The 13264-nt window shown below is 35.6% G+C and overlaps 3 protein-coding genes across 3 annotated transcripts; 1 reads left to right on the top strand and 2 right to left on the bottom strand.

Annotated features, from left to right (window-relative positions):
* Window positions 1–50: 50 nt before the first annotated feature.
* LOC147940467 (protein RRC1-like) lies at window positions 51–3029 on the bottom strand. Its single transcript, XM_087461314.1, has 4 exons — window positions 2988–3029; window positions 1070–1188; window positions 617–759; window positions 51–490 (listed from the first exon to the last, which is right to left on the bottom strand). Exons 1-4 carry the CDS (start codon window positions 3027–3029, stop codon window positions 342–344), a joined length of 453 nt encoding a protein of 150 aa, XP_087317440.1. The 3' UTR covers window positions 51–341.
* Window positions 3030–4840: 1811 nt separating this feature from the next.
* Window positions 4841–5947, top strand: LOC104709841 (zinc finger BED domain-containing protein RICESLEEPER 2-like). The gene is made up of 2 exons (XM_010426393.1): window positions 4841–5816; window positions 5916–5947. The coding sequence occupies exons 1-2, from the start codon at window positions 4841–4843 to the stop codon at window positions 5945–5947; spliced, it is 1008 nt and encodes a 335-aa protein (XP_010424695.1).
* Window positions 5948–8975: 3028 nt separating this feature from the next.
* Window positions 8976–12501, bottom strand: LOC104709840 (uncharacterized). Its single transcript, XM_087461313.1, has 5 exons — window positions 12442–12501; window positions 11214–12006; window positions 10330–10682; window positions 10017–10242; window positions 8976–9919 (listed from the first exon to the last, which is right to left on the bottom strand). The coding sequence occupies exons 1-4, from the start codon at window positions 12499–12501 to the stop codon at window positions 10147–10149; spliced, it is 1302 nt and encodes a 433-aa protein (XP_087317439.1). The 3' UTR covers window positions 8976–9919; window positions 10017–10146.
* Window positions 12502–13264: the final 763 nt, after the last annotated feature.

Raw genomic sequence — 13264 nt, 5'->3', positions numbered from 1 at the left:
CGGACAAAGATGTTCAAGTTACACAAGTGATACTGTACATAAACATAGAATCAATCATCATCTTATGCTCAGCAAGTGGTTCTCAAATGGAACTATGAAAATGGAACTGTAAAAACACAAAATACAATTGTGTTTCTAAGATTCCAGACTCAGTACGAGACAAAAATCTTCATAGAAATAACATATCACGTGTCCTGCAGAAACCAAACAAACAATCATCTCATCTCACGCCTCGTTTGCGCCAATCTCTATCTCGTTCTCTGCTTCTATCATGATCATCTCTCTCATGACTTGAGCTCTTTGCTCTTCGTTCTCGGTCCTTGTTCAAGTCATATTGTTGCCTATCTCTGTCTCTGAGTCTGTCTTTTTCCAAGTCTGGTTGATTTCTGTGGCGGACTTTGGCTTCGATTCTGGCTCTCACTTCGGTATCTCTTTCTAGATGAATCTCTAGAATCTTCACGCCTCTCCCTTTTCTCCAGTAATACTCTCTCTGCAGTTGAGAAAAACATTGTTTATCTCGTTTGTAAACAAACAACTTTTTATGGATGTGGAAACAAATGTCTCCAATGTTTCATCCAGAAGGTAGTAACTTTTGAGTGTGTTAGTAAGAACTTACGATTTCCTGATAAGCCATCAGCTTCAAGCCTCTTTCGGTGGATTGCAACTTTTCTTTCTATCTCATCAGAGTTTTTCATCCCCTGTTCCTCCAGAGATTCTCTATACTCTATCAAAGCAACCTCTATCCGTCTAAGCTTTTGTCTGCAGTAATATAAAATGTAAAGGTAAGGCTACATATCATAATGGAGTAGCTACTGATACCTACATTTTTCTGATCAATTGATAAGCTTTTGCTTTTTCTAGATGAAAATTCCAAAAGCCAGAAATTCACCTCAATGGGATAGAACCAAATACCCTACCAAATCCTGCCACAGTTTTTATTGGTTTTGAGGCTCTAGCATCAACATGAAGGAATAGAACTTATATTTTGGTGTACTTTACTCCATACTTTTCCCATTTTACCTCTTTAATTATTAGTGCTGAAGATCAGAGTAGATCATGCAGATCATACCTTTGCTCCTCGTTGATTCCATTTTCAGGCTGGACACGAACACTTGGATCATCCTTGAGATCTTCTTCATCGGTCTTGAAAGTTATTCCACCAGCATTGTCCCTACCAGACGAGTAGCTCTTTTTTTGTTCATCATCAGTTTCAACCAAGGTATATGCATGTTACGACGTTTCTTCTATTTACTACTTGAAATGAAAAAACTTTGAACTAATTAAGATCATATGCTTCGATTCTGTATTTGTTTTCACCACACTTATAGTTTCTCTAGATATATATATATATAGATCAGACATTGATGAGTCCAATTCATTATTTGAATGGCAGGAAATGATGAGATTGAGGAAATCTTTCAAAGAGATGACTGAAACTACGAAAGACCTGCAGGATTATCTCATGGGAAAGGCTTATCTACCGGGGATGTCATTGAATGTATATGCATGCATGTTTCTTTAATAATTTTGGTTACTAGCCTAGGGGCCTCTGTTGCTGACTTGACTGAAACCATATGTAAAAAACCTGCAGGAGTTTTTTCTGACCAAGGCCCCGGATACTTCATCCTCCAAGGTATCTACATTTAATTATTTGTATTGTGTAGGCTGACAAAATGATGATTCTTTTACACTTTATAGTTTAGAGCTTTCTACTACTGACTTGACTCACAAAGAAATCCTGGTTCTTGTCCCTATAACGTATAGGAGGAGGAGGAGGAGGAGGAGGAGGAAGAAGAGGACGACGACGACGACGAGGAGGAGGAAGAAGACACACATGAGTGCTGTTTCAAAACTGAAGATGCAAATAGAAACAACGAGTTTACTATTTTAGCTAGGGGATTGGATGTTTCCCTTCCCAGAGATGTGATGAAGAGCACATTGACGAAATATTTTGAGTCCTGCGGATTTAAAGTCTTTAGGGTTTTTGTTCCCATAGAGTGTCTAACCGGTGAACGCTTAGGATTTGTTACTTGTTCCTCCTCTCCAATTTTTTTTTTTTTTTTTATTCCTTACTTTCACACCAACTTTAGTAAAGATTGACCCTTTGTGTTATCCGCTTCTTTACTTTACAGATTTGCTTTCATTGATGTGAATGATGTACAAAGGGCTTTACAACTAGGTTACAAGGGAGTTCCTTTTACGCTGGCTATAAAGCAACAGGAATACACCACCTTCCCGAACTTTACCGGCTGTCAACATTGTGGTATTATTCTTATGGAGCGCCGTATGAAAAGATTCCTCGATGATCCGTGCCGGCGTCAGCGGCGTCTCACTCCTAATTGACTTGTTTTCTTAACCAGATGAAACTTTCTTATTTTATTTTCATGTGTTATCATCCTCATAAACATATATTACGGCTTGTACTAGCTATATTTAGTTGCAAAACTTCTGTTTGAATTCCGTGGTTTTAATTTATGTTATAAATTTTTGAAATCATGAATATGAGGAATTCGCTATAGCTTCCCGAGCGCAGAGAACAGTTTTGTATAGCTTCATGAATAGTATTTAGTAACTACACCTTTCTAATGACTTTGCCTAACACATCTCTATAGATTTGTGAGTACTCTAAGGTTGCAAATAGACCTATTGAGATTTGTGAGTACTGTAAGGTTGCAAATAGACCTATTTTACAGACATGGTGTATTTGGTTTTTACCCTCACCGCACAAAAAACTCTAAAACAGCGACATTTCTCTATGAGAAGTTTTACATATCACAAGATATCCGCAAGCCTTACTTACATGCCTTCATTGCTTAGACTTAATTAACTTTCCGAAATCTCCCACAATCCCATCTAACTTCTCAAGCTAACTAAACTATACCTTCCATCTAAAGATTTAAAACCAAACTATACATATATCTCGTTAAGTCGACATCCCGGTTCCACCATTTTCGAGAAAACATGAATCGCCTTATCAACCATTTTACCTTCCACAAGAACTCTACTTCAGCTGAGCTTAAAGAGACCATATCTTGCTTGTTAGGCTTCCAAGATACAACGGAAAAATGTTACAAATTGTCTTGTATCTCGATTCTCGACAAGCACACCGATCCGAGTTTGAGTATCCTCGAATATCAATTTTTGTTTTTATGTTCCACAAATGTCCCTGACCGATCTAACCTTTCAAGTAGCGTAAAACACCTTGTGAACAGCCTGGAGATGAGAGAATATCTTGGATGTAAAGAATACTGAGCTACTTTGGAGACAACAAAAGCAATGCTAGGTTTGAGGTTTCCCAACTAGATTTATTTGTTTTGCATCACCAAATAAAACTCTTTCAGATTGAGAGAGCTTCCGGTTCATTTCCATGAATAGTATCAGTAACTACACCTTTCTCATGAATCTTGCTTAACATCTCTGTAGATTTAACGGTTCATAGTTCATACCGTCAGTGTCCATAGCCATGCTTCTATCCAACACTACCTTACAAAAAGATTACTCGCTTTTTAAGAATAATGTACATACAGTAAAAAGCCTTCGTAAATGAAGGAACCATGATATTTTATAAATTAATTTTGATATTAGTTTGTATACATAAATTAATGTTTAATATTTTTATAGTATAAATTAATAATATATAGAGATATTTGTTATGATTAAATATATTCTAATAACTAGGGAAATTTTATATTTGCTTCCTTCCTTATATTGTTATTCGAAAATTTACTTTTTTTTTTCTTCTATATATATATATATCTTTTTCCTTTTTATAAATACTACTGTCTAGAAAAAATTAGAATTTAAAAATGTTAGTTAGTGAGATGGTAAAAATCTAAACTAATGAGCTTTCTGATCTCGATTGGTCATTTTATATCACACAATCTATATAAATATATCGGCGCATAGCAGAGATAAAATAACCTACTCTATGTACTTGCCTTAGGTTAACGGCAGAAACCGTTCCAACCAAACCGATTAACCCGACATTTACGGTTATCGGCGAGAACCGAAGTTATCTTGTCAAACCGAACGGCGCAATTGATTTGGTGATTCGGATATCGGTTCGGTAATCGGACCGATCGGTTTATCCACAACTATACCGGAGCCATATATAGATAATCTAACCCTAAGTTTTAACCCGTGTCTCACTTTGACTCCTTCGTCTCTGCCTCATTCGATCCCGATCATGGCGATTCCGACAAAGTTGTAACAGTTCATCAGTTCAGCCATCTTTCCGATCAATTTTCTCATTGCGTCTCTTCTCCTTCTTCAATTCTACATCTTCTCAATCTTATACTCGCCGATTACAACCTCAATTCACCGCAGCCATACAGGTCAGATCTTTGTTTCATCTTTCTCTGTTCTTCTAGGATTTGTTTGATTCTTTATTTGATTATTTTTGTTTTGGAGTCGAAAATCTGTGTAGAGAAATTGAAACCTAAACCCTAAATTTATGAAATCGATCGAGTGGGAGTTGCAGAAGAAAATCCTTAGCTTCAAACCAATCACAAATCATAAAAGAGACACCATAGCATGGCAGTTGATGGACTGCTTAGATGATTAGGGAATTAAGAAGGTATTTACGGTTACAGTTGATAATGCAAAGAACAATGACAAGGCTTTGGATTCTTTTAAGGATGTGTTACGGCTGAGAGGAGAAGAATCATTAGTTGCAGTGAAGTATGTCTGATCATCCTTCACTAGGCTTAAATCTTTTGCATTGAGGTGTGACACAAAAAAGTTGTGTAGAGGCAGTTTGCCAGTAGATGTTGTCACACGCTGGAACTCAACATATCTGATGTTGAATTCTGCTTTGAAGTTGAGGTTGGATTTTGAAAAGATGGAAGCTGAGGATAAGTTGTATTGCGATTACTTTGAAGAAGCGGATGAGAAGACAAAGATGAAACGAGTTGGGCCACCCACTTCTTCTGACTGGGAGGAAATATCAAGGCTAGTGAAGTTCCTGAAGATATTTTACCGGTGTACTCTGACATTCAGTGCTTCTAATTCAGTTACTTTCTCTTTATGTTACAATGAAATTGTTGACATTGAGAGGAATCTGATGAGTAAGTGTAGCAGTCCTGATGAGGAGATCAAAAAGCAAGCACATGTCATGAGAGATAAGTTTGAGAAGTATTGGGATGGACTAAACAACATGAACCCTTTAGTGATTGTGGCCAGTGTATTCGATCCTCGAAACAAGATGAAGTTTGCTTCCCTTTGCTTTGACCAGCTGTATGGTAAGGACACCATAGAGAGTAGGCACCTCAATGCCAAAATTTCAAGTGTACTCTCGAAACTGTATGATCATTATAGTTTCAAGCTGAACAAACCAGAAGACATCGAAGATTTTACAGATTCGCAAGTACGGCCTGAAAACTTTGAGATTTCAGATGATGAAGATGATTGTGAGGGGATGCTAGAAATATTTCATAAGGTGGTTGGATTGAGTAGTAGTGATGATAGCTGCAATGAGTTACAAATGTATCTAACCGAGAAACCTGAGCCAAGAGTAGAAAAAAAGTTGGGGATGTCTTTCGATGTACTCAGTTGGTGGAGGCGTAATAGCTGTAAGTTTCCAATCTTGTCCGAGATAGCTAGAGATGTTCTAGCCATTCAAGCCAAATATGTTGCTTCAGAGTCAGCTTTTAGTATGAGTGGGAGGGTGTTGGATTCGTATCAGAGTTCTTTAACTCCTTACATGGTTGAGCTTTTGTTGTGCACCCAACAATGGTTAAAGTGTTCTTATAAAGTTGAAGCAGCAGTAGCAAACTTGGCCCAAATGTTGGAAGAAGTTGAATTTTTTGAGTCTCTTGGTAAGTTTATCTTTTCTCTTTACTCTTTATTAATCATTTCAAATCTTTTCATAACTATAAGTCTATAACTAATCTCTTCCCTTTTGTTTGCTTGTGTAGATTCTCAAAATTCAATGGTTGCAAATCCATGATTCTTCATATCATGGCAGGTATGATTTGGTTCTCCTAACCTTTATATATTGTCAAGTTTTGATTCTGTTTTTGATTTATATTGTCAAGTCTTTCTTATGATGTTCATAGGTAGGTAGGAAGCTGCACTTTAGTCCTTTTTGATACGGAAAGCAGCCTTAACTATGGATCGGATAATACATACTTTAAAGCTGTGTTTTTGTCCTTTTTGACGCAGAAAGCAACCGTAACAATACTGACCTTGAAGCCGCCCTTTTGAGAACCTTTTGATGCATATTAACAACCTTTTTTGATGACTTGATGTAATGGTTTGTTATTAAACTAGCTTACGAGCTTCTGTAATTGTGTGTAATGGTCTGTACTGGTTTGTACAAGTAGCTTTAAGCTCACAACACAACTTTAAGCTACTAGTACAGAAACTTAACAGCTTATGTATGGTTGTACAACCTGAAAATGTCTTATTCGGGTTAAATATACTGAATTTGCTACAGGTTTCAGTTGTTCTCGGAAGACAAATAAAATCAGGTAACCGACCCGTTTAACCCGACTACCGACCGACCCGAACCGAATTCAATTTCGGGTCTATTCAGTGGAAATTTTCAATAACCGAATATTGGGCTAACCGAACAACCCGACCCGAAAAACCCGAATTCGCCGAACGCCCATGGCAACTATGTACTATACAAAAGTTAGACTAGAACTTAGTAATCATTTAAAATTTTAAATAGTAATATATTAACAAATACATAGTATACAAAAGTATTATAACATTTTAGTTTTGCTTATTTATACTTTTCAGTAACATTTATGTTGTTTAAAATTTTGTTCTAATAAGAAACAAAAGTTAAAGTTATCAGTGTTCAAAAAAGCGCTAGGCAGTATCAAGGCGGTAACCTAACGCCTAGAACACCTAATCGGGACCTAGACGGTTTTTAGGCGGTTTAGGCGTTTACAACATAAAACATTATATATATATATAATACCGCACCACTGCGTACTACACTTGATGAATAGTAAATAAAAAGCGGTCTGATTCGCAGATGAATTTTTCCGTCCAAACCGCTATAACCATTCACACACACTCTTAATCTTTTTGACAAAAAAAAATGTTTTTTTTAATCCACTGAAATTTTACATAGTTCATCATTAACATAAAACATTTTATTCATTCATATAAAATCAATCTTATTTGTTTTCCATGTACGTTGTACGGGTGGTATACTAGTTATTATATAAAGCTACTCATTAGCATGATCGTGACACGTGTCAATTGTATCGTTAAGATGTTGGCACTTGTCAGTTTTAAATTTATTAAAAAAAAAATTAAAATGTAAAAATTCAAAACCTATTCTAAAAAGGATTTATGTAAAAAAAAGATTAATATAATAAAGTAAAAATTAATAAAAATAAACTAAAATTTAATAATCTTAATTTTAAAGTTTAATTTGGTTAATGGGTAGGTTTGTTGTGGTCCAATGTTGACCAAAAAAAAAGTGTAAACCTTCCAACCAAATTTTGAGATATTTCACAAATGTAAATAATAAGATAGGCGATATGTTATTAATTGATTATATTAAAATATGTATATTTATTTCTTTTTTTAAAAGCAAATAAATTAAAATAATAATAAACTACAAATCTACATAATATATATATATATACATATATATATATATACATATCTATATAAGAAGAATAACAAAAATAAATATTTTTAACTTTGAAAAAGTTAAATCATAATTACATATACTTCATAATACAACGATATTTTAATTGTTGATCTTTTAAATATTTTGTTTTGTATGTTATGCTAAATGTTTTTGTTCTTTGTTTGTAAAAAAAATTAAGTATAGATTTATGGATAATCATAGAATTAAACATTTTTGAAAAAATTCTTATAGATTTAGGACTTGGAGTCTATTTTGATCTTATCGATGTCTAAGATTGATGTTTTTGGGTTACCTCTACATTATACCCTTAGGGTTCAGTATTCTTGATTCAAGACGCAAATAATTGAAATTAGTGGGTTCAGCAGAAGAGATGGTGTTATGGTGATGGATATTAATTATAATATTATTTTCAAAATATGTTTTGACTAACATTACTCATTTTCTATATATTATATGTGAATTCTTAAACAATCAACAATGTTCTTCCCACCTCTCTAGGAATGTTAAAATGGATTTAAACCCACCCCATTTAAATCCAACTCATTAAAACCCACTCCATTTAAGTATAAACTCATTTAACCTTGTATATATTTCAAACCCATTTAAACATACACAGTCCCATTTAACATATTGAACCCATTTAAATATATAATTTTGGTGATAATGTGCAGTTTTGTGGCTTTGTAATTTTGGCGGGATTTTTTTTTTGTTTGTGAGAATATTTCTTAATGATGGAAAAATTCGGATTTTTCAGTTTTGGTGAGAAAATACGGTTTTGAGAAGAAAAAAACATTTTGATAACAAAAGACAATTTTTGTGTTTTTTTTTGCGGAAAACACGTTTACGGTTTTGGCGGGAAAAACACATTTTTACGGTTTTGATGGAAAAACACTTTTATTTTACGGTTTTGGTGGGAAAACTTTTTTTTACGGTTTTGGCGAGAAAACACGTTTTTGCGGTTTTGGCGGAAAAACACGTTTTTGCGATTTTTTGGTGGGAAAAAATGTTTTTGCTTTTTGGCGGGAAAACACTTTTTTTACGGTTTTGGCGAGAAAACACGGTTTTGAGAAAATATAATTTTATGTTTTTGGCTGGAAAATGTAATTTTACAATTTTGGCAGAAAATATAATTTTATATGATAAATTTTTAATAAAAATATCAATATAAATGAGTTTAGATGAATACCCCATTTATTTATCCGGATACATTTAGCACAAATTATCAAAACCATAGCGAGAACTACTCCGTCGAAATTTACTCCTTTGTTCTGTAGCTGAACATTTTCTTCTAAAACCTTATACTTCTCTACTCCGTAACGCTCGATCTCTTCCAAGAACACAGAACTGAAAGAAAGAAAGGTAATGGAAAGATTGTTTCTTTTGTTATTCAATCCTTGAAAGTTCAATAACAATTGCTCTTCTCTTTTATAGAGATTACATGGGTTTAACTTAGTCTCTAGAATTATCTAGGCCGTGACTAGCTGTCACGTGGCTTAATCATTGTCGCATGATTCAAGTAGTGCGAATCTGTTCTTTGTCTTCACATCCGTACCAGCTTGCTGTGCTAATCCTTTGTTTCTTATCCGATTTTGCAGGTAGCCGTTGAGCACACTTGGGTTTGCAGCTTTGTTCCCGAGCTTCAGTCTTAATGTTGGGCTTTGCAGTCTTAAGACCTTTTAACAAAGCTGTGCCGTTTTGCTCTGTTGTCTTTACAAGAACTAGCGTATCCAAATTCTCCGAATTCAAAGGTAACGATGAACTCCAATTCGAATCGATCGAATAACTTCATAATCCGAGCATGAGTAGCTTTAACAGAAACCAGATTTTTGCATCCATCGAGCCCTCTTAACGGATGAAAATCCCAACTTGAAGACGACGGTTCCAGAGAAATTGAGATTGGTATAGATTCAAAGGACTCATGTTTGATGTACAGTGAACAACAAACCGAAGAATGTTTAATACGATAACTTCGCTGTGGCTGATGAAAAAAAACAAGGAGCTGTAATAATGACGGCAAGTAACAGAACGGTTCTCCATTTTTATTCACATTACAGTTTCCGGATAAGAAACGTCAGTTTTAAATCACTAAGAACTCAAAACGCAGCATTTTATATGTTTCAAAAATTCATATCACTGCAGAAGAAAGCAAAATTACTCAACTAAGATTATCCAATAATATCCGCTTATCGATTGAGATCTTAACAACCAATGCATCTTCAAGCTCATTCCTAATCCTCCTGTCATCCTGAATCTCAGTGATGATTAATCATCTTTTTTTTTTTTTTTTTCAGGATGATTAATCATCTAACACAAAAAAAAAGAGAACTAAATTAATAAAATTTTTTACCATAAAGCCAAAGTAATAACGGATTATTTTAGAAGAAACATATATATACCTTACCTTAAATTCATAACTTCTGTAATGATGCCCTTGTGGCGTTCCAATCGAGTGAATCATTATCAGCAAAACAAGGTCCTTGGGTTTCTTGGATCTCAAAATACTCAATGCTCTCACAACCCTTTATCATCACTCAATGACCGGTTATGACAGCACAATGCTCATCTAACTTCTCGTAAAACATTTGCTGGATATCACCTTCGTTTAGACGGAAAACTGAGAAAGCTGTCTGGAAAAGGTTAAGTATTCGTAAGTATGAACACACAAAATCATAAGTTGGAAGAATTCAAATATGAATAGAGATTAGCGAACTTACGTTCTTTCTCCTTCTATCATTTAGTACACTGCAGAAACCAGAATAACCTGACACGTAAGAGAAGCACATTGCTACTTGCCCTATAGCTAGTCGCCTCTCTATAAATTTCTCAAACTCTTCATTCTCTTGAACCAATGTCAGCTTTGGGCGACGATGCACAATGAATTCACAATTATAATGATCGCGAAATAGAGTTGCAGCATCTTCACTCCTCGGCAATCCATTAATTTTCGAAAGAAATTTGGAATCGATCAAAGATGTAAGATCTGCTACCGTGGGTAACTTTCCAGTGTATCCATGTTGTTTCATGACAGCAGTTAGAGCTCGAGCAAAGGCATGGGCCCAACAATCATCTGAAAAACAAGACACAATCAATACCAAAACATATCACATAATCATTATCAAAACATATGACATAATCGATACCAAAACAGATGAAAGGCACAATCAATACAAAAACAAACACAATCAATATCAAAAACACGCAGTCAATACCAAAACAGATCACAACACACAGTCAATACCAAAACAGATCACATAATCGATACCAAAACAGATCATAAGACAATCAAATATCAAAACATATCACAAGACACAATCAATACCACAAACGCAATCAATACCACAATCAATACCAAAACAGATCATACAATCGACACCAGAACAGATCACAAGACACAATCAATACCAAAAAAAAATCACACAATCTATCATCAATACCTAAACAGATTACACAATTAATAACATATGACCAGACACAATCAGTACCAAAACAGATGAGAAGATGAAAAAAAAAATAGAGATCCGCAACTGAATTAGTTAACCAAAAGATGTTGAGGCGATAAATAGCTAAACATGCTAATTTATTTTGATGAAAGACAAACCTTCTTTTTGAGAGCTATGATGAGCCAACAAGCCCACTTTTTGTTCATCTGCAACCTCTTGAGACTCTGCAAGCTTCTGTTCTTCTATGGCTTTAAGGACAAAAGACTTCTCATTTATCTTTTCTTTCTTCTTTAGTTGTATCTCAAACGCCTGCATCATTCCAACTACCTGATTGTACTTGAGCTCATCAGAATCCAGCGACACATCTATAGTAGACCTGTGTGGTTGAAACTTGTCAGGCAGACTTCTGAGGAATTTCTTCACAAGCTTCTTGTCCTTATACCGTTTACCCAAGACTACAGCTTCTTGTGCAATACCACTCAACCGACTGCTGTAATCAGCGACTGACTCAGTTTCAGACATGTGCAAGTTTTCAAAATCTGATGCAAGATTGTCCAGCCTTGTACGTTTGACCCTACTTGTGCCCTCAAACGTGACTACCAGAATATCCCATGCTTCCTTGGTGGCTACACACCCTTGAACTTGATTGAAGATATCCCTAGACAGGGACTTGAAGATAACTGACAGTGCGTGTAAGTTATGTTTGGACTCCGCTTTTTCTTCTGCAGTCCATTTTTTCCTATGCTTAGAAACCATTTCCCCTTCCTCATTCTTCTCCGTAGGATGTGACCAACCATCTTCCACCGCAAACCAAGCTTCCATGTCAATGCTTGAGATGGCCTGCTTGATTGACACTTTCCAAAAACCAAAGCACTCAGGATCGAGTTTCAATGGTGATTGAACCGCAACAAAATCCAGTGATTTCTCCATACCCTTGTCGCAAGATCTCACCTGTTGAAAAAGGATATCAAAACCTTTTATCAGGTGTCCGCTCTGATACCAATTGTAAAGGTATAGAGAACCACAATTCAAACAACCCGCTTGGAAACGCGTCAAGCAAACGCTTTTATTCAATCTTATAAAAAACTTTTGTTGGTACAAGAAATGAACCTAAGCCTACTCTCCTATCTATCTAGCACAACACCCTGTGTAGATCTAAAAGAGTAAAACAACACACTCACCTTCTAAGCCTTTTTGATAATGCTTGAAGGTTTACAAATCTTACAACTTAATCCTCACGAGTGCTAGCTCTTTTTGTGGCTAACCCTCGTTTACTTATACCCGCACATATGATCTCTAACCTAGATCTATGTATATCTTAACTAAAAGGAAATATTACTTATCCCTAGGAAAATATCCTTCCTTATTTCTCTCGATCAAATATACTCTCAATATCTTCGTGTATATCTTAATCTCTTCTTCCTTCCTTCTCACGCATCTTGTCATCGCGCTCCACAATCTTTCTCCACATCAGCACGCCACGCCATGTCAGCATATCAGATCTCTGAGACACTTCACAGCTGCATGTTCCCTTCAGAGCTCTGTTGCACTTTGATGTTGTACTGTTTAGTTCCAAAAACTTATGTTTAAAAAACGTAGTTTGAAATTATATTTAAATTTATGGTTTGCTTTCTCTTTCTGAGCGCAGAGAACAGTGTTGCATGTAGCTTCGTGAATAGTATTATTAACTACACCCTTCTCATGAATGTTTGCCTAATTAACATCTTTATTTAACGATGATTTACACCCGCACCCGCTTTGTGAGTTTAATGTTGCACATCGAACTATTTTGCAAACATGGTGTACTCATCGCACAAACTCTCAAACAGAGACATGTTACTGTTTCTCTATCCTTTCACCGGGATGTTTGACATATCACAAGATATACGACAAAGCCTTGCTTACATGCCTTAATTTGCTCAACGTTCTAACCAAATATGATACACCCCTCGATAACTTTCCGACATCTCCACAATCCCATCTAACTTATCAAGCTAAACTAAAAGACTCATATGATCCGTGTGGCTATCGATTTGTCGGAGACATTTGCTATGAGGAGGTTTGCAAAGTTGCATCAGTCATCACATCTGCTAAAGTTGGCGGAGGAATCACGATGGCCTTACTCATGCTTGTATCCAACACTTTAACCGCAGCCAAGAGAAATCACAAAATTCATGCAACCTTAAAAGAACATTACTGCCGGCCTTTT

The sequence above is a fragment of the Camelina sativa genome, chromosome 8 (genome assembly GCF_030686135.1).
Source record: "Camelina sativa cultivar CO46 ecotype springtype chromosome 8, ASM3068613v1".
NCBI classification, from domain to species: Eukaryota; Viridiplantae; Streptophyta; class Magnoliopsida; order Brassicales; family Brassicaceae; genus Camelina; species Camelina sativa.
The sequence above is the reverse complement of the archived record's forward strand: the minus strand, read 5'-3'. Positions and strand labels throughout refer to the sequence as shown.